This window comes from Passer montanus, unplaced genomic scaffold (genome assembly GCF_014805655.1).
Source record: "Passer montanus isolate IOZ18808 unplaced genomic scaffold, ASM1480565v1 scaffold12, whole genome shotgun sequence".
In the NCBI taxonomy this organism is placed as follows: Eukaryota; Metazoa; Chordata; class Aves; order Passeriformes; family Passeridae; genus Passer; species Passer montanus.
The window spans coordinates 13,218,196-13,243,925 of NW_024358722.1; the positions used below are offsets into that span (position 1 = coordinate 13,218,196).

Sequence of the window (25,730 nt, forward strand, 5' to 3'; positions counted from 1 at the left end):
CATTGACCTGACACAGTCAGTCAGATGAAGTGCTCTTAAGAGCCTTTGTGCTTAATCCATGAATTTAATTACAATTTTTCTCTTTGGTATAGATGATGATCTTTGTATCTTAACAGAAAAGATCCATGGTAAACATGTAGAGAATTATTGTAAAACTGTGGGGCCTGCAGACCAAGCAGTGGGAGCTGGAATTCTCCAGGCATGGATCTTATCAGGATGACAGAGGAGTTTTCTTTGTCTACTGACTTCTGGTCCAAGCCTCCTGGCACATGACATGAAAGGCCCATAAATAGTCTGAAGGGAATGGGATGCCTGGAATGTTTACTGCATTCTAATGCCCTAACTGCAGGAAATTAAAAATTAAATATTGGGCTGAAAACACAGGCACACACTGTGCTGCTGAGGTGAATTTCACAGATGCAATTTCACCTTCTAAGCAAAAGCACATCTGCTTAGCTTCTGAAAGCAACACCCAAGTGCAGGAGGGAAACCCTGCCAAGGCCCTCTGTCAGGCATCAAAGCACTGCTGCCTGGTCCTGGATGCCCCATGGACACAAGATGGGTCTGTGTCCAACAGCAACACACAAGATAAAATGTGGGCTCAAAACTAGCCAGGGAAAAGAGCATTGTTTAGGAATATCTTCTTTTTCTCCATGTACTTTGTAGGCAGAAAATTCTGGGCTCAGAAATTCATCATCATAGCAATGTCTGATTGTGCAAAAACTCAGTATCTGCTTCCTACCAGGCGATGCAGAGAAGTGAGAAACTGCCAGGATCCTGGTTCAGAAATTATTCCGATCAAAAATTCAGATTTGAATCACCAGAATTTAACACAGTAAATCACAGCCAAGGCCAGCAAGTCTCTTTAAACTTTTAAAAGGCTTTTACTCAAGGAAAAGATTAATTTAACAGGATGTTTTATTCATGATTTTTGAATTATTTCTTTTTAATTTGGATTTTGACATTGAGAAAACACAGAAAACGCTCTCTTACAACAGAATCTGTCACCTGATGCAAAGAATTTCTGTTACTTCTCTCAGGGTACAGTAGAAGACAACAGAGGACTTTGCAAATACTGCTGGAAGCTTAAAGAAAAACAACCATCTGCCATCACTGGAACATAGTTCACTGTTGAAAGTGACCATGCTTGTAAAAACAGTCAGGTTGTATCTTTAATTATTTTTATATTGAATTAACATGAAATATGAAGTTTCTTGTTCAAAACATAATTTGAAACATGGAAGTTCAATGCTGTTCCCAGTCAGAGATGCAGGGATCTTATTGGTAAGGTCAGTGCATACTTAAAAAAATTGCTTTAACACACTGCAAGTACTGGGGCTGATCTAATGTATTCTCATGAGGTTTGAGAAACATGGCACCTCTTTCTACACTAACCAGTAGAGTCATTCCACAACAAGCTGTCAGAGGCGGTCACAAAAAGTCAGGATACCTCTCTAAAATAACTTCCCAGTCCCCAGCAGTTAAATCAATTTATGCATGTTAGTTGATAGGAGACTTTAGAGATGCTCACGGTGACACAAAGAGGCATAACGATGCATCCTAAACCTTTTCAGAAGCTCCCGAGGTGCAGAAGATGCTGCTGCACAGCCAGAAAATGCAAACAAAGCTTTAGCACACCTTCATTTGCCAAGCAAAACTCAAGCAAGCTTTTACCTTTATGTGTGAAGCGTTGATGTAGCCTGTATTGTTCTCTTTGGTCGGCACCAGCTCCACGCGGTTCTCCTCGTAAGGAACAACCTCCCTGATGCGGTTGCGCTCTGTGTTTTCGGGCAGGGCAGCGGTGGTGAAGATCCCATCTGCCTTCTTCTTTGGAATCTGCTCGTACTCTGTAAACACCATCCCCTCCTCCAGCTTCCTCTTCAAGATTTTGCACTAGGATTTAATAGAAAGGAGCACCAACCCATTAATGCTTCTGGGAACAACATTTACCACGAGACCCATCCATCCATTCTTTGAGCTCCAATACACAAGCATAGCATTCTCTCTCACTCACTCCTTCTGCAGTTATCTGAGGAAATATGACATACTTATTTCTACCAAGTGAAACCACTGGCAAATTTTACAGCTTTACATCCCACCTCCACATTTTTGAAGACCGATAGCATAAAAGGCAAATCTGTGCTAAATAATCTTGGCTCAGTATGAATTTCTGTATGAATATATGTTTTCAACATAATAGATAATTAATTTTTTTTTTTTCCAGGAAGATGATCATACTGCAAGAAGTGTGATGTGGCCCACATTTTCAAAATACTGCCTAACTCACATGGATGCAATGCCTCTGGTTGAACACAACCCTACATACAGACAAGGTGGAAGTGAAGTTCTACTCCCTGGGTGCCACACAATACAAGGCTGCAAGTTTCTATCCAGAAAACCAGAAAGATTCTCTGCAAATTTGCTTCTCAAATCTTAACAGCAGCAACTGTTTTTAATATCTGAAATTCCATATACACACACACACGTGCAAACATCAGCAGGCAAACAACTCCTTTTTTTAAAATTTGATCCCATTAGAGACATTAACCAAACTCCTAGAGACATTAACCAAACTCCTTATCTGTATCAACACATGAAAGACAGTATCTGTGGGTGAGCACTGCAGAACTTCACCTGATCAAGTGAAAAATGTGCAAAGTGTTAGATTTACAGATTGGTCTTGTATGATATTGTACAGTCAGGTGAAACAGAACAGCCTCCATTTTCACTGACTTCAGTAAATGTTCAAGACATTTGATTCTTTGCCTGCATTCACAGACATAAGAGTATTAGCCACAGACTTTTTACATTAACAGCTCTAAAAACCTAGAATTTTTTTCACATTTTAAATCAGATTTTATTATTTTAGATACTTCATGCTGCTGGGAACAAAGAGAACAAGCAACATTTCATGAGGCTCCATCTTACCCTCTCATCCATTGGCACCTTGGTGACTTCATCCTGGCTGTCCTCCGGCACTGGAACCCTAGCAACTGAGAGTCCGTTCAGTGCTGCCAACATCAAGGGCCTCTTCTGGGCCTCCAGGCCTGCCATCTTCTGCTTTTCTAGATTCTTTTGGCAAGAAAAGGCACGTTTTCATCTCTGTGTGATTATTTATAATGCCAGTAAAATGCTGGAATGTATTTTTAATCTCTAAAATCTGCAACTCTCTGGCCAAGGAATGCAGATGATCACCATTAGCATCGTAAATTCAAATACAACCTCTATTCTTCCTGTTATTTCTCAAAGGCCTGCTCCTACATGAGCATAGAATTTTAATTTCAAAGAAGCAATCCCAGCATGTAATACAGTTTACATGCCATCAAAAGACACACAAATACAATCTCAAGCATTTTCCTGCAGACATTATTCTGGATGCAGGACACACAAAGCATCACGGTGTTACGTTAAAGTAGCACTACCAAAGCCAAGCTACCTGGGGCATCTTTTGAAAAGCAATAATTTCAATCTATAACAACAAACACTAAAACACAGGCCATTGTTTCTCTTCTGTGATGATAATGCTTAAAATGAGAAGTCTTCTGATGCACTTAGCTTTTATGGTGATTCAAACAGCCCCCATGATATACTCTGCACTAAAAACTGAGCCCACATGTCCCTGAAACTGAATGCAATAGCAGCCAGGGAAGGATATTATTTATCATATTCATGAATCATATTATGGTATGACATGGAGAACCAGAGCATGAATTTTAAATTCATCCTGCTGCCTCCTCCTTATGCCACTGGGAGTTGAAGCATCAAAAAAGACAGAGCATCTCCAGAAGTGCCCAAATTAGGAATATTTTATTGCATTTCCTTAACAGCTCTTTCTGCTGGATTTGGAAGGAGGGATAAGCAGAAGGGGTGCCTGGTTCTCAGCATACATATGGAAGCTGTGGTCACCAGATGGGCCAAGCTCAGCTCCTAGAAACACACAATGGAAGCTGAATGGCCTCAGACACATGCCTTGATTTTTCAAAAGCTTATAAGCTTTTTCTTTGCCACTGTGTTCCTCCAGAGCACTAAGCAAAAAAACCAAAAAAATCCAAACCCACTCTGGCTTCTTTTTATACTTTGTGAAATCAGGAAAATGCAAGTATTTTCCCTTTGTTTGGGAACTTTATTATTTTTACTGCTTCAAAGGTGAAACAGAAGAAAGTGCTTAACAGATCAAGGTCGCCAAATAACCATTAATATTACACCCGATTCCTGTGACAAAAGGAAAGTCCACATATATCAAGGTTCCTGATCTTGGCTAAAACCACCTTAAAAACTTAATGCTGAGGCTATCCCTTTCTTTTTTTCCTTTTTTCTTTCTATTTTGCATTTAAAGTTTAGGAGTTGTCAAGGGCTAAACTCAGTCTCCAAGTTGCAATTTAGTAGCTCAGGTTGTATTGCTAACAGTTACATAAGCATAAGGATGTCCAATTGACAAGAACAACAATGGAATATTTAGAAAATTTATTTGCATATACAGTAGTATTTAAATCTAGCGAGTTATTGATCTAGTACACTACAAACCCTTTTCTGCTTTGGACCATTTAGGTCAGGAATTGCTTTTGTTTCAGACCTTAGTGCTGAAAACAAGAACTACAGCATACACTTAGGTTTCTGTGACTGCCATTGCACTGCTTACAGCACTATACCAGGTATATATGTAGGTCACTAAGGGATAAGCACCCCTCATATTTCTGTCACTGCCTTTAAATACTTTTTATTTTAAATTTGTTGCAAGTTTAACAGAATCCTACTTCTCATACTTGAGTGCATTTTTAACAAAATAAACAATCCAGATGCTCAACCACACAGCCTCTACATCTGCTGCTTCTCTATTTAGATATCCGGTTCCTCAGTTCCTGGCAAAACAGACAACCCGTATTCGAGGGCTACCAGGGTTTTATTCAGAGAACTACGTTACATAAAGTGGCAGGAAGGGAATTAAAGATCATTTTAAAAAAAACCCTGAGTTGCCATTATGTTATGCAATACTTTACCTGACACCCTTGCAAAGGAGGAATAAAACACCGGTGCCAAAAACACAACCTCCCAACCATCTCGGCAAAGGCGTTCCAGACGCGCCCTGCCCTCAAATACTAAAGGGAAGCAGGCATCAAGCGGGGCTTTTCCATCAGCCTCCTCATCCCCAGATGCCTGCCCTGCCATCCACCCATCTCCAGCCAGCACTGCTGGATGCCAGGGCGGTGGCATCCTCAGCTGGGTCAGACACAGGTCTGGCCAGCAGCCAAAGAGCCACAGCTGAGGCAACAGACAAGCCCAAGCAGTGCATGGAATCAACCCCCTTGACAGCCCACAAAACCAAATTGTATGTGGCACTTAACATCACATTTCCCAACTTTAAGCAAATCCACAGCTTCCCACCCACACGTTCCCTGCAGTTTACTGACCCAACAACTTTCTGAGATGGAAGTTGAACTGTGTGATTACTAATTTCCAAGGAGCCACTGCAACAGAGGAAGGCACTTACCCTCATCATGATCTCTCTTTCTATAATGCTGTCCTCGATAGAAAACATTTCAGACACAGGCCTTTCCTTGACCGGTTCTTTCTTGACCCGTTCCTTCACACTGGTGAGGTCAGGCTCCGAGATAGAGGGCCCCAGTGAAGACCCATTTATTGCCACTTGATCAGTTCGAGAGACACTGATGGCTTTGGAAGGCCCTGGCCTCATGGCCTTGGCCCTGGCTACAGCCACAGAAATGCTAACATGGTCCTGCCTCAGTGCTCCATTGCTGACACTTTTACGAGGCCCAGGATACTCCGGAGGAGGTTTATTTGGTATTCTAGCCAAGGCAGCTTGCAGCTGAGCACTGTACTCCATGTTCTCATGGAGGGCTGCTATCCGGGACACAGATTCCCGTGCTTCTTCTTCCTCTTCACTTTCACTACTGTGTATCAGCATTGTGGCATCAGAAAACGTCTTTTTGTGGTGGCAGTGAGGGACCTGCTGAACTTCGTGCCCCATCTGAACCGACTCTTCCGGCTGCACCTGCTCCCGCAAAGTGTTCCTGCGCGGCAGAGGGGCGTTCAGAGTTTTTAAGGCCATGGCTTCTATCCCGCGCACCATGTTGCTGATGACCTCCAGGCTGTGGCGCTTGTTCACCGCCGCGTGATGCTTCACGGCCATGAGGGGCTCGCTGACCTCCTGCAGCGACTGGCGCACCACGGGCGAGCTGTCCTCCTGGAAGGTCTTCACCGAGAGCTGGACCTTGCGAGTGACCAAGTCGGGGCTGCTGCCGCTGACGTACTTGTGCCGGTGGCTGGCCAGGTCGGGCGTGCTGGTGGCGGGGCGCGGGCGCGGGTACGGAGGCGGGGGCCTGAAGAGATAGTTCTTGAGCATGTGGGTGGTGTTGTAGCTCTGGCCGCTCTGCAGCTGCATGTTGGCCAGTTCTGGGGTGCTGACCGTGTGGGATATGGCACTGGCTGCCGTCTTGTTCTGAGCAGCATTGTTAGGGCTCATTTGGTCAGACGGGGCCACAGGCTTGTTATAGCCACCCCCCTGGGGCCCATAGGTGATCGTGTAAGGGTGCCTCTCTCGAATCTCAGGCTGGCTGTAAACTAGGTCTTCTGGCTGGTTGTAAGCATGTGTGTTGCCAATGTTGAGATTCCTCAAAGACTGACTTTGGCTGTCCATCTGGATCACCCCTCTCTTCATTTGCCTCATGACAGTTTCATAATCTGGAGTTGGCCTGTAAGACGGGACGATGATTGCACTGTGTCTGTGGCTGGGGATATAGTCTGCTCTCATAATGTCACTTCCTGGGATGCTCAGATTTGAGGACATTGGAGATGCCTGGATGAAGTTCTGCGAGCGATTGAGGGAGTTCATGCTGTGGGCACTGCACACACTCCCATTGGGTCCATTACCATTCAAGTAGCTGAAGTCCATTGGACACCTATCCAAACTGGTCTGAGACCTACAGTAGAAAGTTTCTTCATTTCCATGGAAAATGCTATCTGTGTAGAGTAGAGAGAGAAATGTTGACAATTTTAACCCACAAGGACTTATTCACTGCTAATAAAACTTCAAATGCAGTCTGCACCAGTGAGTACAGAGACAGCTTAGTGCACAAGTGCAGGGAATATTTGGTCTTGGGAGCAACCTTGAGCCATCAAAACAGAACTAAATCAAAGCTACCAACGTAAACATTCCCAATACTTAGCAAAACATGGTAGCAGTTCAGATCCTTGCGGGAAACATGAAAGGGGAAAGAGAGGAAGTGTTTTTGCCTGAGGTGGCAAGGAAGAATAAAGGGGCATCTCCTCCCTTAGCATCGTCAAAGGGTTCACTGATACTGGCACCTTAACCATATACTTGCAGTGCTGGAGTTTTAAGATGAAAAATTCTCCTGTCTCTTCTGTTGATACATAGCTGTCTGAGATTTAGAGCAGCAGAGGACTGTGAAATTGGAAATCCTACTTTAGACCAATCAAACAGTTTGAGGATCTGAAGTAAGACACATTTGGGTGATCAAAGCTCAGAGAAAAAAACAAAGGAAAAAAACCACCCAAACAATAAACCACCCTGCAGATGCACTATAGAACGTTAAATACTTCAGCAAAGCCCTGAGAGGAATTCAAGACAGTAAAGATCATATCCTGGATCTCAACTTTACTGTAAGTCTGTCCCTGTTGAAAATCTTGTAAGAGAAGAGTAGTACTCCCAAATTCTGAAATCAGCTAGTTCTTTGAAAATGTAGAAGTCTGTTGTAAAACTAAGAGAATTTTACAATTCTTCTGAAATTGAGAATATTCTTCACAGCCTCACCTTCACAGTAGAAGAGTAGTAGCCACTAATTCAAATCTACTGTATGTAAGGAACTCTACTAAATGGCTTCTTTCAAAACTCACCAAATTCTGCCTTAAAAATAGGCAGACCCCACAACCCAAAACCCTAACAGGTATGATTGAGAGTTCCTCTGCTGGTGAGAGTACTTCAGCTGTGCCTCTCATGAATTGCAAAGAACAGCAGCCTAACAGACCTGGCTACGTGTATCCCAAAAGGTGGGGTGGTTAAGGGTGTGAGACTCAAGCTGTTTAGGGGCTGGGCTCCATTCCCAGACTTGATCAAAGCAACCTGGCACAACCTCTTAAAGAATTTATTTGTCAAACATAGGCGTGAAAATAGTTAACCCTCCTTGTGTCTGTAAGGCTAACAATGCAGACAGATGGTAGTGAAAAAGCAGTAGAAAAGGTTGTCCACAGATACAGTTTCATGGACAAGACATTATGATTTCTCCTACAGCAAAAGCCTTTTGCTGTCTCCTTTTCCCTCACTCAGTTTCTCTCCCAGGCCCCAGCTGGCACTGCCTTTGAGTACAACCATCATACTCCCTTTAGAAATTATTTTTTCAGTTCACTGAACTGGAATACCAAGTTTAAGGTCCATATAATCACACGCAGATATTTTAGGGAAATTTGAAAACTGGAATTGGACTTCAAACAGAAGACTTAATGCAACATTAACTATAAAACTGCTAGTTCTCCTGCAGCAGCAGCTCCCATTTGACCATGATGGCAATATAAATCTAGATATAAGGCTTAGGAGCGTCTTTCCATACACATAAAAGTGAAGTACATTAAAGGGAAAATATATGCTCTAAGTACCTTGTGAATTATGTGTTTCAGTGTAGTGCTCTCCACACTGGACATGCATAGGAGGCAGTATAAAAGGATGTTGTCTTGGCTGCAATAAAAGCACAAGGAAATAAAAAAGTATTAGCTACAATTTTTGCAACTGAAACAGGAAAAATGGTTCTGTGCCCTTTCCACTGAATAGTGCTCTTTCTTACCCAGCCAAAAACACATCTTGGCAGTTTCTTATAGAACAGAGAATAACTTTTGCAAGTTGTTCACTAAATTTTGTTACAGAGTCCAAAACTGACCAGTTAAGATTCCTTTAAGCTCAACCACTTCAGAAAAGAACATCCACAATTTCAGCTCTTTTAAAATTCTTCACAGTTTTATTAAAAACCCTTGCTCTTGAAGAATTAAACCCAAACAAAACAGACACCTAATCAGGACAAAAGCAGACATGGAACAAATTCAAGGACTTAGGACACTGTTATACATGCAATAAGATCACATATGGACTTAAAATAACTCTGTAAATTACACAAACATTGAATTCCTTAGATAATGAATTTGAGTTTACTCCAATAACCTGCACTGAAAGAATTTTTTTAATGCAAATCTCAGAGGGGGCAATTCAGCATTAAATCAGCAGGATCATTTACAGAAAATAAATCAGAGCTGATGCTGTATTCCTCAGGTTTGTCCCTTGGTAAGCCAAAATGTTTTGCAATTCTCCTTTGCCACCTGCACTGTAATGTCCTGTCTGGTGTCACTGAACAAAGTTTATGAAAACATATTTCAATATATGAAGTAAGCAGAAAGACAAGGAAGACACTCCTGTCTCATGAATGTGTCCTCCTCAGCAGCAGAATAAGGGCTTTTCATCCAGGCTGATTCACGTAGTTCAAACTATTAAGGAATACTGTGGATGCCCAAGGCAAAAAACCCCACATAATCTGCCTTTGTGTGCACATGCCCCAAATAAGCACCCTGCAAGTTTGCTAGCAAAGAGCGGGTGGGGAGGGATAAGATTTACATTTTCCATGTAAATGGTGAGAAGGAATAAGAATCAAAGATACTGAGCTCGGTATGAATTCTTGCATACAAAATAGGTGTGTTAAGCCTGAGCTGGAAAACAGCAAGAAGTATTTTTGCTGCAAGAATTACTTGCAAAGGTATAAAACCCTAGTCTCACTGAACAACCTGGGCCAAGGAGACTGCTGTTGACAATTTTAGTAAGCTGAGGCTGGAATTAATTGAGATGCTGGAAAGCCTAACAAATGGAGGGCAGAGGAAAAGTGCAAGGAAAGAGACTTCTACTAAGAATGCATACATCTGGAGCAGACAGTTTTCTTTGTGATAGATGTTATGAAAGGTAGCTGCAAGAAATCTGGAATTTTTATTTCTAAGGCCCATCTGCCTCCTTTGAAAAAAGAGAACCCCAGGGTCTGCAGAACAACAATAGCCAAATTAATGATGACCTGGATTTTATTTTTTTTTAATCAGGTAATTGAACATACCATTATATTAAGATCTCCTAAACTGAGGGTTTTTTTCTGGAAAACCAACATTGCTGGGTGGTCTGACAGGAAAAAGAGACAGCAGAAACCATGCCAAAACCATATAAAGGGTCTTGATCTGAAAGTAAAGAACATGATCCCTAGTGAAGTGGCAGAGCCTCACCCCAAAGATTCCACTTCACTTCCCATTTCTGCCTCCTGATTTATTGCTACACAAGACAAATGAATAGGTAGGTGTATGAAGGTATGTGAAGTTCAGACAACAGTCAGGAGGGCTTTTTTTTTCCTCACAAAGAGAACTGTTCCAACAAGTTAGCAGAACAATTATGAATAAGGCAGCTGAAAGTTCACTGTGAGCCGTCAGCAGCCCAGTGCACTTTTCAATTGATGAGCCCACATTCTTTCTCTTGATCTTCCTGAGATTTTGGGGATTTAAAGCTTGTTGCGTGCTTATGCTGAAAACAAACTGGCAGCACAATTTGATTTTTCTTTTGAAAGAGCAGATTTCCATTTTTCTTATATAATTTAGAAGGCAGCTTATTTTTCCCCCTCATGATATCACAGAGGCTGTAGCATAAAAATGCAAAGCACCATTCATTTTTTTCACCTTCAGTTTTTCATAGTCATTTCCAGGGTTCTAACTCATAGATACCAGATATTGTAAATATGGTACAGAGAATGCAATACACAGCCTGTGCATTGCATCGTGACACCTTAGAAACACCTTAACAAAGGAAGGACAAAGAAATCTGGAGGAAAGCTACAGCAACTTTCCTGCCAGTGCCTGGGAAACAAGAGAGTGCAACTTTTAGATCTAATGGATTCTTTACATACACACAGGAAAATAACATGTGTTGAAATCTTCAAGGATAAAGCTATCTTAAAATCAGTACCTGCTTAAGCCTAATTTTGGAACATTTTCACAAACTGTAACCACGCTGTGGGGAAATGTCAAGAAAACACTTCCCCACATCACCTTTCTGCCAGGCAGCAATAGGGCAATGGACTTTTCACTCTAGAAAAGTCTACAAAGTAGGTATAACTTATACCACATATGAAAATTGGCAACCTGCATAGAGATAATATGGCCCTCTGTCCAAGGAAATAGCTGTGCTACTGTTACAGAAATTCAAAATCTGTTAAATAAGTTTAAAAAATACCACATGTTAGATGTTAAAATTTAATCCAAAAAGAGTTTCCTTAAAATGGATGGGAGAACAAAAAAAAAAAAAGACTAACACATGACTTTTTTTTTTTTGTAAACATTTCAGGAAAAAAACACATAGTTTTGTCAGATTGATAGTATTTCTGGGGATTAGTTAAATGGAAATATAAACAATTTAAGAAAAACTCTGAGTCACAATCCTGGCTGATTCTAATAGTTAAATTAAAGGTAACTTCACACATAAAATAGGTTCTTAAACCAAGAAGCTGCTAAATTGTAAGTAGTTTTTACACAAAAACATGAGGATTGAAGAACTGTGAAACGTAACATTTTGTAATGACTAGATTTGATGCACAGAGAACAAGACACTTCAAATTCTTTCTAGAGGATTATTTTCCCTACATATTGAAATAATCTCAATGTAGCAGAAAAGATGCTCAGTTTCTGCAGGGCAAATAAAAATATAATGCCTTGAAAACTGTAATTTTTACTACTCAGTGACAATATTATCCAGTTAATCAATCTGGGCACTCTCACCCTTGAAACTCATTCCAATCATATTGCCAACAAGAAATGAGTTAATGGGCTTATTTGAAATTTAGAAAGTTGTTCATCTTACACAATGCCTCATCCCATCAGAAATGGTATAGATATTCTTAAAGACCTCACAGTGGCACGTACCAAAGATGACCTACTCCAGGTTGGCCGTCGTCGGATAGGGGGAGGAGAATTTGATTGTCTGTGGAGGAAAAAGAGAAATTATAGAGACCATAATATCTCAATTCTGAGTCAAGAATGAATGGGAAAAACAAGATGTGAAGAATCTGTTCATATGGCTCATTATTTAGATTTTCAGATATATTAATAAATGAAAATAATTCAGGTTCTCCTTTAAATATAGGAAATGTTCCCATTCCAAACTATACATGCCTTTTAATCCTTATCCTATTTGGCTCACTTGGAAACACAATAAAGAAAAATTCTGGTTTAAAATGAATTCAACATGTCTCTTAAGTAAAAAAACTGAACATGGCAGACAGGTACCATCTCAGGTGACTTAATATGAACATTAAAACAAGGACAATCTTATGAAATTGATAGCACTCCAAAACAATGCACACAGATCAGGAAGAAAAGGAAAAAAACATCTGGTTAGACAATACTAGCAGAGCCACATACAATGTTAGAGCAGCCAGATGCAGTGGAAGGGACAAGGAGTGTAGGAGCAAAAAAAAAAAACAAACCAAAAAACGAGGAAGGGAAAGAAACAAGTTGAAAGGAGGTAGAAATACAGTGCTTACGTGAAGAGAGGAAAGGTGGAATTTGTCCTCTTACAGTTTCTGATCTGGTGAATGATGTTATGTGCAATTAGAGGAAAGGCACACAGGAAAACAAACAACTGTCATTTTAACACAGAAGGCAGGAAAATTATTTGGCTAGAAAACACACATTGGCATATGCTGTCATCAATATCTGTAGCTCTAGCACATAAGCTTATACCACAAGAGACCATGGTCAGGAGAGCAGTTCTAATGACCAAAATACATTGAAACTTGTTATTTCACTCTTTAACTTTGTGACATCCCCTACCTTTATTAGTCCAAATATCTGTAAGTGACCTGTGAATCTGCTACATACAACACTTTCATAGGACCCACATACTTATGGTTCAGTGTTTAGGAAGAAACATGATCAAAAGCTATGGCTTCTGCAGTCTGGACTGTGACTGGTAACAGAAACTTCTCTCTGTTGACCCCAACACAGCTTCAAAGGGGAAACATCCCCAGGTGACACACTATGGTATTTTGTTTTCTTTCTTGACTGTCACAGGGAAAACAATCACGAGCTCCCTTTGAATTCAATCCCTCTGGAACCATTAAAATTGAATTTAGTATTGGACTATTGAAATCCATTATATGCTGCTAAGAAATGTAATTTCCAGTCTTTCACTCACCACCCAGGAACTGTAAGCAACATGTAAAATCTAACCAACATCTCTTTCCTATTAGTGAAAAGATCACTCGGAGCAGTTCACCTTACTGGACTCCTATGCTCTAACTCACCATATGTTAATATAATGTGTGCATGTAAAAGACCTTCCAATCTTCCCCTCATCATTTTGGCTTTATTTTCCAACAGATGGCATTACCCAGCTGAACAGATGGGATGTCCAGCTCTAACTAGAGCTGTTGATAGAGATGAGACTTCTTCATGCTAAGTTTTGCAAGAATTCAATGTTCTCTGCTGTACACACCCAGCACACCATAAATATTTCTCAAAACTCTAACCTTTTGAAAGCCACATTTATCTCAATCTGAAAATGTGTGCTGGTGTAAATGAAACATTTCAGTTAAGAAAGAGACTTTTGAATTAAAGCTTAATGAATTCCTTCTTCAGATAGAAGGAATCCACCTGTGTGAGAGAACTAGCTCAAGGCCAGTTTCTAAGAAAGTGCTCAAATCAGAGCCTAAAGGAGATTTCAGGTTTAGATTTACAATCTCTGCTGTGATGTGGCAGCACAACTGCTACGCAGATTAACACACCCAGGTGTCCTCCCTCGTTCAGCATGCGTAAGAGGCAGATAAATTATCCTGCCCAAACCAGAAGATGACAACCTCCACTGTCCAGCACCTTTAGCTGCTGGATGGGCAGTGCATCTGCTGCTACAGCTCACATTTTGACATGATGACCTATGTCACCTTTCAGTCCAGTTTAGGCTAATACTCTGGGCTATCAACAGCAGACAAGACTCTTGATTCATCCAATCCCTATAGGATTTGGATGCACGGGGATCATCAAAGCTCACACGGCTCAGAATGAAATTTCATTCTCAACCGTCTGTTCTTGCTGTTGGTTACAAGAAAACCAGAAAAAAAAAAAAAAAAAGGGAAAGGAGAGAAGAATAACTGACATACATGACTAGGAAAAAAAACTCCAAAAACCCAAAACTAACCCCACCCCACCAAAATAAAAAAAAACCCCGAAGAAAAAATCCCAAAAACCAAGCAAAAGCAGACACACCAAAACTCAGACAAATTTCCAAATCAAAATGTCAGAAAGCAACTGTGAAGCAAGAGTACTTACTCTGTGCAGATTTTGTTCTGCTTGTAAAACTTGTGTCTTGATGCAAAGAGACGTGAAATATATTTGGCATTTTCAAGATCATCCTTTAAAAATGAGAAAAAAATAGGGAAAAAAATTATTTTGTTATTTTTACCAAAAAGTGACAAAAGTTTTTTAAAAATCTGGTTGCAGGAATGCTGGGTAAGGTCTACCATGGCCTATTCCATGGTCTACCATGGAATTTGGCTCCCAAGAACACATCTAGTGGTCTCAGGAGCACCGAAGGCACAGGATTACTGAAACCCAGTGGTGTGCATTTACACACTGCCACCTCACTGCTAAGGCACAGTAAGAGGGGACCACAACAATAAAATGGCTCAAGCTTGCTGGTCCAGTTTCTGTACTGGCCTTGGCTCAGAGAGATGTGGAGTGATTTTAAACAGCACAGAACAGCACCATGGCCCTCTGAGTTCCAGTATGTGTACACATGGTAGCTCATGCCCAGTTTCTACTTATGCTGCTGTATTTATGCCATTCAAAAAGCACTTCAGTGTTTTTGAAGACTTCCCAGCATTGGACATTTCAGGACTCTTGGAAGAAAACACAGAAATAAGTAGCTAAATGAAGTTAATTTCTCTTTCTGCATAAAGTACAACAGGAATGTGAGGGGGGTGGTGTTATGCAAGTGAGCCTCTTTGGGAAAGTGGAATTTTAAAGGTTTATTTTTACATAAGTAGCTTTCATGATGACACTGATCAGATCTTTTTCTTACTGTGTGAAAAAGTACATTCTCTTCTTTGTTGATCAGCTCTAGAACAATTGAAGACTTGTTATGAGCAATATTCCCAATGTCATTCCACCTGCAGAGTAAAAAAATGCATTGGGGTTTGCCAACACGTACATTCAAACATTTCACAAACACAGTAAGAATCCCTTAGTGAACATCAAACTCACTTTATGGGAAAGGTTTTCAGTAACTTTTTGGTGAAGAAATCTGGTTAGGAAAGCAAGGAAATCATGTTCTGATTAAAAGTGAAAGGATATTCAGCTCTTAACCCAAGGCAGGAGAGTTCAAAGCTCTCTTTAAAAACAAATTTGAAGACCCACAACAGAAGGCACATTGAAAACACAGTAATGATAACCGTTTTACTCAACTGCGGCATTTTGGTACTGATTGATTTTGTGACACATAACAGAATTATTTTGTTTTAAGTGTCATTCCTCCTCAAATGCTGTTTCCACCTTTCATTCAGTGCTAATTCTTGCTAAAGAATTACGGTTCTTGCTTAAGAATTCTTGCTTCAGAATTCTTGCTATGGTTATGTAGGCTATGCATACCATGTTAATACTCTAGCCTTATGTTTGCAATCTTTTTTTTTTTTTTTTTCCCCAAGTAATTGTCAGGTTGCCCAAGATCTGAGTTATAATCTTCTTACAAATAGCTGACAGACATTTGCGTACATTGCATGCAATCCACGGGTATGGAAAGGACTTGTTTGTTCTGTTTGCAGCATGCATTCCTCTTCATGTCATGGCAGGATGCTTGCAGTGCATATTTCCAGAGAGTTAGAATCCCAGCACCAGCTCTCATTTCTACATGTAAAGAAACTTCTTGCTTTTGTCACCTGGCCCAATTAAAGGATTATCTAATTCCTTCTCAAAATTACATATGCAAAACAACAGTTAAGGGGAAAAGGGATAAGGGGAAAAGGGAGCACTAACATTTTTTAAGCTGACTAATGAAAGCTCTTTTAAGGCAACCCTCCCCCCAAAATTCCAGCTGAAGTCTGATATAAGCCTTAGCTACTGATTGAAAATCAATGCACCTCAAAACCCACAACTTTGAGGCTGCACAAAATTCCTACTCTAATCACAGGGATTAGCAAAAATCCACTTCAAGTAAACAGCAACATTAATAAAAATACCCACTAGAAGAGTAGCAAAGAAAAGCGAAACTATCCTCCCTGGAATCATGGAGACTTCCAGCAACATTCTCATACAGAACAAACCCACAAAAGAAAGTTAATGGATAAGTCATTCCTATTAACCAAAATAAACTGCATAAGAAACAATAGAGTGATGCAGCCATGATTTTCAAAATCACAGAATAAGAAAGTTCAACATTTTTTTAGTGGGGCACCTAAATGTGGCAATGGAATTTTCAGAAGTGTTGAGCTCTCAAGCTGCCAGCTGTGAGGTTTAACAGATTTGCATTCAGAAGCATCAAAGAAGAAGGCATAAAGACAAGAGAAGAAAAGGGATCAAAGCCTTGTAAACTAGAACAAGATACATGACAGGCTACTACAACTTTCTTGCCATCCAACCCATTCACAGATATCAGAAATTCTTCTTTATCTCTCTTTGGGCCAGGAGACCAATCCTGAAAACAGCAAGGTTACTACTCCTTAGTTAGAGGATTGGCAGTATTACAGCCACATATGCAAGTTAGGAAAGAATCCTACAGCTCTGTAAAGAAACTCACTTTAAATACAAAAGACCCTCATTTTTACCTATAGATCACAGTTGTCCTTCCAATTCTGTTTTTTATGAAGATGCCCATGAAGAAAATTCCAAGGTGTATGTCATTTCCATGGTTATCCTGCAGAGAAAGGATAATAAATTTAATTTAATAAATACTCTGGTCAAAAGGATCATAGGAATGCATGCTGAAGTACCAAAGAGAAGCACTTCAGTGTGGATGCAGGACTAACCTATATTTTGCAGCTTGACTGGACTCTGATTTTCATTATTTAAGAGCAGTTAGCACTTAAGTGGATTCATTGTGCTGATTAGTGAGAACAGAAGAAGGATAAATGACCTCCAAGTTCTCTCTCAAACACCATGCAGACCACAAACTGGCATTAATTGTATAATATCCCAAATCCCCTGTCTTCATGATTACAACTCTCTAGAGCCTATTTGGTAAGAATACCAAAAGTAATAGCTCTCTTTCACAGTCATGGTGTTTCTCCAGACATCTGTTAAAACATGTACAGATTTCAGAACACCACACCTGGAGATGGAATCCCTCTCAAAAGCTCTACCCTTCACACTTCCTCCTTTAAGTTCTCCATGTAGAAGTTCACAGCATGTCACCCCAAAATGTACTTTCATCTCTATGCAGCTACATCCTCTATTGATTTTCAGTTGTTGGGTTAAATATTCAACTGCACATACCACATAAAAATAATGCAAAACCATTGGACTCTAAGAAGTCATTTTGCTTTTGCACCTACCCATGTCTCCCCTTGCAGGCTCCTGTTTGAAAACCACATGCTCCTGATCCATTTTGAAATCTGTTTTCTAAAAAAAAAAACCTTTTCCATTTTTTTTTTGGCTACAAATGCTTAATACTGTTGACAAAGAGGTTTTTCTACATTTATCAACAAGCGAGAACAGTTCCCCCTCAGCTGCATATGTAGTAATTGATTCACACTTGAAAGTGGTAAACAGAAATCACACTAACACCATGAGTGTGGTTGGAAAGCATGGCTAGAAGAAAGCATATGAGAGAAGTCAATGCACTATGCCTGCACATGCTGTACAAACCATCAGGTGCCCCTCAATTTTAATAGACCAGGTTAGAGCTGTTCTCCTGGCCTTGCTGTGCCTCAGAAGGCAACAATGGAGTCTTGGCACTTGTTTAACCACTGAGTGCTAGGCCTTTTGCAAACCAACCATGGCTGGCAATTCATCCACAAGCTGAGAGTCAGCAGTTTAACCTGATTAGAGGGCAACACATTCTTCTGCCTTGTGTCACAGGGAGTTTTACAAGGTAAAAGGATTGGGAATATTTGGGAGAAAATGTATGAATTTGTATACATAAAAGTAGATGTATCTACATGTGTGTGTGTGTGTGTGTGTGTGTGTGTGTGTGTATACACACAAACACCCGCATGGAAAGAAAGACACAATTCTAATAATATTTTCTACCTGGAAAGAAAGGGAAACCTTTTGTTTTCGCCTTTGAATGCAGTTCTGTTTGTGTCCACAGCCAGCATGCTGCTTCTTGATGCAAGGCTAACACCTTCCTGCCATTTTGCAGAGCACCTAGTCCACTATTCATACTCACCTTACTGACACATGCAATAATATCTAATGACACTTCCAACACAGAAATCTGTTGCAGTAGTGTGCAGCATAATTCCAAATGAATTTGAGGAAAGCTTTCATTTAGTTCATTGGCAATAAACATTCCAAAAATTTTTGGTGGGTTGAAAGGTTTTTGCCATTCAGCTCCTCCTCACCAGGCCAGTTCTGAGACCGGCACCAAAGAATCAATTTTGACTTCAGCAGGAAGCTCATTTTGTTTGGTGTGAGTCTGGATTTGTTTTTAAATTCCAATTTATCTTTAACTAGCAGGAAAACAACTCACAATCCACCACTTGCGGTGTCTGGGTAGGTTAGCAAAAAGAAATGGGTCATGTTGGGAACAGCGGTTTTCAGTTTCTCAGCACAACTTTATCATGACAGCATGTACTCCATAAGGCCACACATTCAGACAATCCACAGCAGAATGGGACTTCCAGTGAAGGGCAAGTGACTGCAAATGCAAAATAATCCCTGAAATTCCCCCTTATTAAAAATGTGTGGAGGACCTCTGTGCACATATAGGAAACTAAGGAAAAGTGAAATTAATGCTTGCTAAGTAGCAAATTATAAAGACACAAAAAGCTCTCATTTTAACATATCCTGTTAAAGATGACCAGAGCTGAGATTAATTTGCCCTGGCCACTCTCCCACAGACAGCACATGAAAGAAAAACAAGAAGCATCTCTTATTCCCGTGACAGCACACCCTAGAACATAGCAACCTCTTCTTTAGCATGGATTTTCATGGAAAAAAAGCAGCACTATAGGCCTAAGTAAGCCTCATGTTGCAATGTCCATTCAAACTATAGCAGCCATTTCACCCACTGGAGCAGTTAAACAAGTCCTTCTCTTTTGGACAAACGACCTGCATGCAGACCAAAAGTTGCTGCAGAGTTCTGCATCATTTGATTCAGAGGGTCCTTTTTAATATACACTAACATACCTTCACAGGGAAAATTTCCTGTCCAAACCCATCCAGACGTTCCACTTCATTGATGTACATTAGCTCAGCCTCTGCTGCTGTAATGCCACTGCAATTAGATTAACAAAAGGGAGCAAATAGTCCAATATTACACACACACACACAAATACTAGCAAAAAAAAAAAAAAAAAGTGAGTTTCACAACCTACTTAAGAAGACGCTTTGGAAATGCTGCCTAGAAATGCATAACACAAAGATAACTTTCAACATTAGGATCATTTTCAGCAAGGGGGGAAATTTTACTAAATGTCACTAAGCTAAGGTATAAAGCACAGTTCAAATGACAGGAGGAACAAACAGAACTGATCACATTACTCAGCTTCTTCCACACACATAAAATCTTCTCCAGGCTTTATTAAAACATCAGGTTGTGGATAGTTTTGGATGGACAACTTGAACCATAGGAGTGCTAATCTGCCTGAAAATATTATACAAGGCCACTGGAGCTTCCTAAAATGACTTAAAAGGAAAGACCTACATTTTCAAGTTGGCTGTTCAAAATCACAGCCACTAAATCCAAAGGCTGAACAGATTCTCTTTCATAAGACAGAACAAACCAGCTGAAAACTTTTACACACGTGTCTACACATGCTCCTGTCACAGCTCAGGAATTCAAACAGATTTCAATTCTCAAAAGCAGGTCAGAATAGATTTCAGGTTGCTCCAAAAAAGGCCACTATTAATTTTTCTCCTCTTTACTCCTCCTTACCACAGCCTACAAACAGAAATATAGGAACCAGACAAATACCTGGGAGAAGGGAGGTGGAATACGATCTACCTGCTGAAGTGAGGGGAAGTATTTGCTCTTTGTGTTGCAGAAATAGCACTATAAAGCTCAGCAGGTGGGAAATCTTTCCTTTCAAGTCTGTGAGTTAACCAAGATCACACAAGCAGCCCATGGCAGGGAGAGAACAGAACCAGGCCTGCTCATGGCTGGCTCGGAAGCTATTCCTTTGGTTGCATCAAAGGCCTAGGCTTGCATTGAAACTCAAAACTGAGAATGGCCTTAGACTCAGAGACTGGTATTTGTCCTTTTACAACCACTTTCTCTCATGTAATGGGGAATGCAGCATCCTTCACATAATATTCCTATTGCATACGACATGTGGGCACTGCCATTTTTTCCCCTAACAGCACTCTAGAGGTTTGAACACTTCCACCACTGAAACACCTGGACAACATGAAAGATGCTTGTTCACAAAGAAGGTTTTTTTACTAAAGCACTAATGCACACACTCCTAGCTCATTAACTAGTAACACTGTGTCTTCTCCTTGAGACTTCAAACCCAATTCCTGTTATTTTCATTTCCATTACGCTGAGAGCATTTGTATCCCCCTCCTCTTGAAAGAGACCCTCAGATCTCCACCAATCAAGTCACAGGGTCCTTCATATCAGGATTTAAATAAAATGAAAAAAAGAAAGGAGTCTACTGCATAGCACAAGTAGGGTTACACATATTCATTAAACTTAAGGGTGTAAATGCTCGTTTATTTGGGATTAAGTTCCTCAGCGATTTTGTGTTTACAAGAGGCAGATAATCTTCTGTGATAGACTAATTAAAAATCCAGTGACACAAAGCATAATAGCAACATGAAGATAAGCTAGTTAAACACTGCATGGGGAGTTAAACAATGCATGGGGAGGCAGGGAAGTACTAGAACAATGTTAATTTTTTTTTAAAAAATAGCACAAACTTCATCATGTCAAGCTCACCTGTGAGTTCGGTGTTCCTGAGCAACCTTCTGAGTCAGGTCCTCCAGAACAGCTTCATCCTGGGTCCAGTCCTGTAAGAACATGAAGCAGCATCAAAAACTAGTTAACCAAAAAAGAGAGAGAATAAATGGCAGACAGAAACTATGACAGCAGATGGTTCAAGACTTGTAGTTACAGAGAGAGAACCTATCACTGACTGCATTGTAAATTCAAAGCATGGGATGCTGAAAATATGTGAGAAGAACACCTGATTTTTTTTTTTTACCTTCTTTTGAGAGAGTAAAGAGACACTGTTAAAAATAGGAGTAAGGTCATTATTATTCCAAAATAGAAAATAAAATATAGAGTGCAGAAAAAGGACCTTTTCCTGGATAAATTCTGAACAAGTCCTTAAAAAAATTGGAAATCTACAAAATAATATATACCTTTGAAAAACCAAAACAATAAATAGACCATGGAAAATGAATTCATTAGTATTTTTTTCTCCTGAAACATACAGGTACTCCCTTCTTATGTTATAGAGATTGAAAGTTTTGCTACTTCTTCGAAGATGCATTAAAACCTACTTTACGCTTGCAACACATTTCTGAGCAAAATTTTTTATACTCTCCAAATTTAATAACGTGCAGTAGAAACAATTCTGAAATAACTGGGAGCAAGTTAATAAAGGAAGTCTACCCATAAATTCAAGGCTAAAAAAGGAAGCTGAAAAACTTTCTTGCAAAACCTCAAAGTTCTTACTTTTATTTAAGAAAGCCTTAAGGCTGCATGTAATGTACTTAAACACACTGCTTCTTGCTCAATGGGGCCCTCCCCTCCGATATTTGCTTCTGCCACAAAAAAATGTGAAAGTGGTAGTGTGCTAATGAAAAATGGCATAGTACATGCCTATGCACAGCCACACACCTGTGGGGTGTACTGTGTACATAACTTTGTTCTTTTCACTGCTGAAGAAATGCCATTTGACACACATTGTAGCCTCACAAGATCAAACAGCACGAACGCAGCTGCCCCTCCCTCACTTCACTAATGAATTTATAGCAATGCGCTCGGTGGAGGCTTTTTCTATGCCACAAATTCACTCAAATCCTCCAACCTGCTTAGGGACTTGTTTGTATCTGCAGCACTTAGCTACTGTTACTGAACTTGCAGTAAAATATGTGCAGAGGAGCAAAGAGAAGTAGTTGAGGAGATGTCTAGGGAAACAGTTGATTTAAGAGTAGGCTTCTGAAGGTGTAGGAAGCAGACACTCTGCTGATCTTCTTAAATTTAGCAATAGTTGCATGGATGAAAGGCAAACTACCACAAAGCAACGGTAAACATACAAAACAGAAGAGAGCTGACCACATCATCATGGAGGCAGCTGACACAAAAACAGAGGTTCTAAGAGATGGGCCCAAAGAGTAAATTGCTGTACCATAGAGAAATTAACCACTTGAAAGCCCATGTAGGGACCTAAAACCTCCCCTAATTTTTTCTGAATAGAAAAATAGTACCAGCACATCCCTGGCACTGTTCAAGACCAGGTTGGATGGGGCATTGAGCAACCTGATCTAGTGGGAGGTGTCCCTCCTCACGGCAGGGGGCTTGAAACTATAGGATCCTTAAGGTCCCTTCCAACCCAAACCACTCTATGATTCATTTTGTATTGAAAGAACTTTGTAGAAGTTAATTCACAAAATTACTCCCTGACAACAACACTTTTCTCCATATATATTTTCAGCCATCTTCTTTCCCATTTAGGCTATCATACATGACTTCATAAGCCATCAACTATACACAAGATCATCATCAATTACTTATCAATAGATAAGATGGCTAACCAAAGAAATTCTGCTCCATAGAGAAGATAACAGAAGTTTATTAGTGAAAGGTTAATTCTGAAGCCACATTTTACATGTATATTCTACACAAAGCATATTCAGATCTCTGCATATTCCCTTCTTCCTTCTGATTTTTTCAGACCATATTGAACTACCTAGTGGCTGAAAATCACACTTTCACTTCAAGACACCAGGCAGATGTCACCTTTTTGGACTTAAGATGAACTGTCCACTGCAGTTCCTGTACAAAGAGCAAGGGTAAGTGGGATGAAATGCTTCTCAAGCCTTCAAATTACAGTGAGATGAATCATTCTCCCTCTACCGCTTCACTAATTGCAGAGGCAAACCAGATGCCTAAACTTCCAGGCAGCTAGACTCAGGGCATGGGAACCCCACCCTGCTTCCAGATATTTTTCCAGTTGGAAAGAATTTCATGATCTTTTATATTTATGAAGATTACACTAAGTACTCATGCTGATGGACTTGTTCATCTAAGACAAAGCCAGCCTTAGCTTCAACAGGCATTTGTTTTGGTTTCTTTTCTTCTCTAATTCATCCTCCCAGAGAATCTCAATGCCACAGACTGGAAGTGCTTAGCATTTGTCATCAAATTTCCAACATCATTAGAGATCTAAGCTCCTTCCCTAAACATTCAAGTTATTTGCTAGTTTCCAAATGTAAACTGAATTTACAGCAAATGTTCCATGGAGAACATTTTGAGAAGACCTGATTCAGGCTTCACTTTAGTGCAATAGTCAGCTGATGTAAATCCACATTCTCTTCAGGAGTGGCTGCATGGTTTGTCCTGTGACACAACATTTACTACAGCAGCAGCTCTTACATCCCTTTGTTATGCCACGTTGCTAATACCACAGTACTGCTAATATACACCTTTTAAAACAGCTGCAAATTCTTTTTTGATTCAAAGATGTCTGTTTCTTTTGTGGGCACCAGTTCCTAGTGGAGGCTCAACAGGAACTGAAAATGGGCTAACATTCCAGCATAGATTTAGCTGCAATCAAGTTTTGGGGAGAAAATTTTGCTTTCACTAGTCCACTGCTGGTGATTTTACTCTGTTATCAACAAAGCCATCTCTGAGTCATGGAGAAATTATTCACAAAAGAGAGGGATAAGGAACTCACCATAGGAAACAAGACATATTCTCGGAGGAAGTCATGAGATTCAAACTGATTATAGTCTCCAAAATCCGCTAGAAAAAGACAACACAATTACTCATTTTGGCACTTTCCACACATGTCAAGACCACACTCAACCTTTGCACAGACACTTAATTTCAAGTGGGCAAGTTCTTTCTGAAGCCACAGCCCAGCACAAAGACTTTTGCTTGTACTTTAGCTTTTAACATGGAGGTCTGAAAATAATAGTATTATTAACAGAGATCAAGTGACAGCCAACAAGTAATTTCTTTCTTTGATCCCTAATATAATGACTATTTGCAATGCTTAACCATCAGGAGTGCAAGAGTTTGTTTTTCTGTAGCCTTCTTGAAATCATACCCCCATTTAAAAAATGCTGAGATTGCTCGGCCTCCTTAAAAATTGTGCACACTTTTGCTTCTCCACCCTTTCCAATCCTGACCAGGCAAAATAAAGAAAATTTAACCTAACTCTGCTACAAGTCTACACAATTGAACAAAAGATTAATTTTACAGCCCATAAAGGTTAAAAACCTGTAAAGGTTTAGGTTTAACCTAAAAAGGTTAAAGGTCAGTTTTATTAAAAATTGTCAATAACCAGCATAGGGGAAGGTTTATCCTTCTGCAGCCAACCTAGCAGTGCAGGCACTGTGATGGTTTAACTGACTGGCCCACACCTTTCTACTCACTTCTCTATCTATTCTAAAAGATACTCATCTCCATGATCACATTCACTCATTTGTCAGGCTGAGGATTCTTGTCTAAATGTCCTTGAGACTGTGGAGTTTTGGAAATGCTTACTAAAGTCTAAACAATATTAAAAAACCCCAAATAATGCCTATATTTATCTATCTGTTAAATATACAACAGCTTATATCAAAAGAGTATCTTGCCAGGAGGTTTTTATTTTATATTAATTGAACAGGATCAAACGCCATCTACAAGATTCTCATATTATAGGAGCTGGAAATCCCCACCATAAATCATTTTATCTAAACATTCTTTCAAAGCTACTAGACAATTTCACATATTGCAGGATGCCAAAAATGCAGTTTCATTTTGTTTCTACCTCAGCGTTATGTTTTAACATAAACAGAAAGAAGTCAAAATGGGCATGAAACACAGTCTGCAAGTTTAAAAGAAATAAGTATTTCAAATACCTTTGGCTGCACACATGCAAAGGACAAAGGAAGTAATACAAGGTCAGGAACAGTAGGATTGACTCACTCTCAAAATTAGGAAAAAGCTCCAAAAACACCGTGAAACATATTCAGTATCTATTCAGACCTAACTTACACACTGGAAAATCTTCACTTACCTAAATAAAAAGATTCATTATGGAACATTATACACATATTTCCCTTTATTAGACAAACATTAAGATTTGACAAGAAACATTTTCCCTTCAATTTTTAGCAAAGATATAAGACACAAACACAGCATTTCTACTACTCTAAAAAAAGATCATAAAAGCATTTCTTTCTATTGAACCTTTAATTGTCAAGAATCAGATGCTCGTGGTTGCTATTTATGTATATACTTCCCCATTTCCACTCATCAGAGAGCATGCAGAGAACATCCTTGCTGAAACTCTGCCTTAAGTTCTCATAGTCAGCTGTGG

The 25,730-nt window shown here is 39.9% G+C and overlaps 1 protein-coding gene across 2 annotated transcripts in view; it reads right to left on the bottom strand.

The window, feature by feature from the left end:
- PTPN14 (protein tyrosine phosphatase non-receptor type 14) overlaps positions 1-25,730 on the bottom strand; it is a 110,202-nt gene that overhangs the window by 14,470 nt on the left and 70,002 nt on the right. For both annotated transcript variants that reach the window (XM_039697730.1, XM_039697732.1), the window contains exons 5-15: positions 24,096-24,163; positions 21,131-21,201; positions 19,378-19,465; positions 16,854-16,942; positions 15,116-15,203; positions 14,365-14,447; positions 11,962-12,019; positions 8,629-8,707; positions 5,489-6,978; positions 2,929-3,072; positions 1,675-1,893 (exon numbers count right to left, since the gene is read on the bottom strand). In XM_039697730.1, coding sequence (XP_039553664.1) covers positions 1,675-1,893; positions 2,929-3,072; positions 5,489-6,978; positions 8,629-8,707; positions 11,962-12,019; positions 14,365-14,447; positions 15,116-15,203; positions 16,854-16,942; positions 19,378-19,465; positions 21,131-21,201; positions 24,096-24,163 — 2,477 coding nt within the window. The remainder of the gene's footprint in view (positions 1-1,674; positions 1,894-2,928; positions 3,073-5,488; positions 6,979-8,628; positions 8,708-11,961; positions 12,020-14,364; positions 14,448-15,115; positions 15,204-16,853; positions 16,943-19,377; positions 19,466-21,130; positions 21,202-24,095; positions 24,164-25,730) is intronic.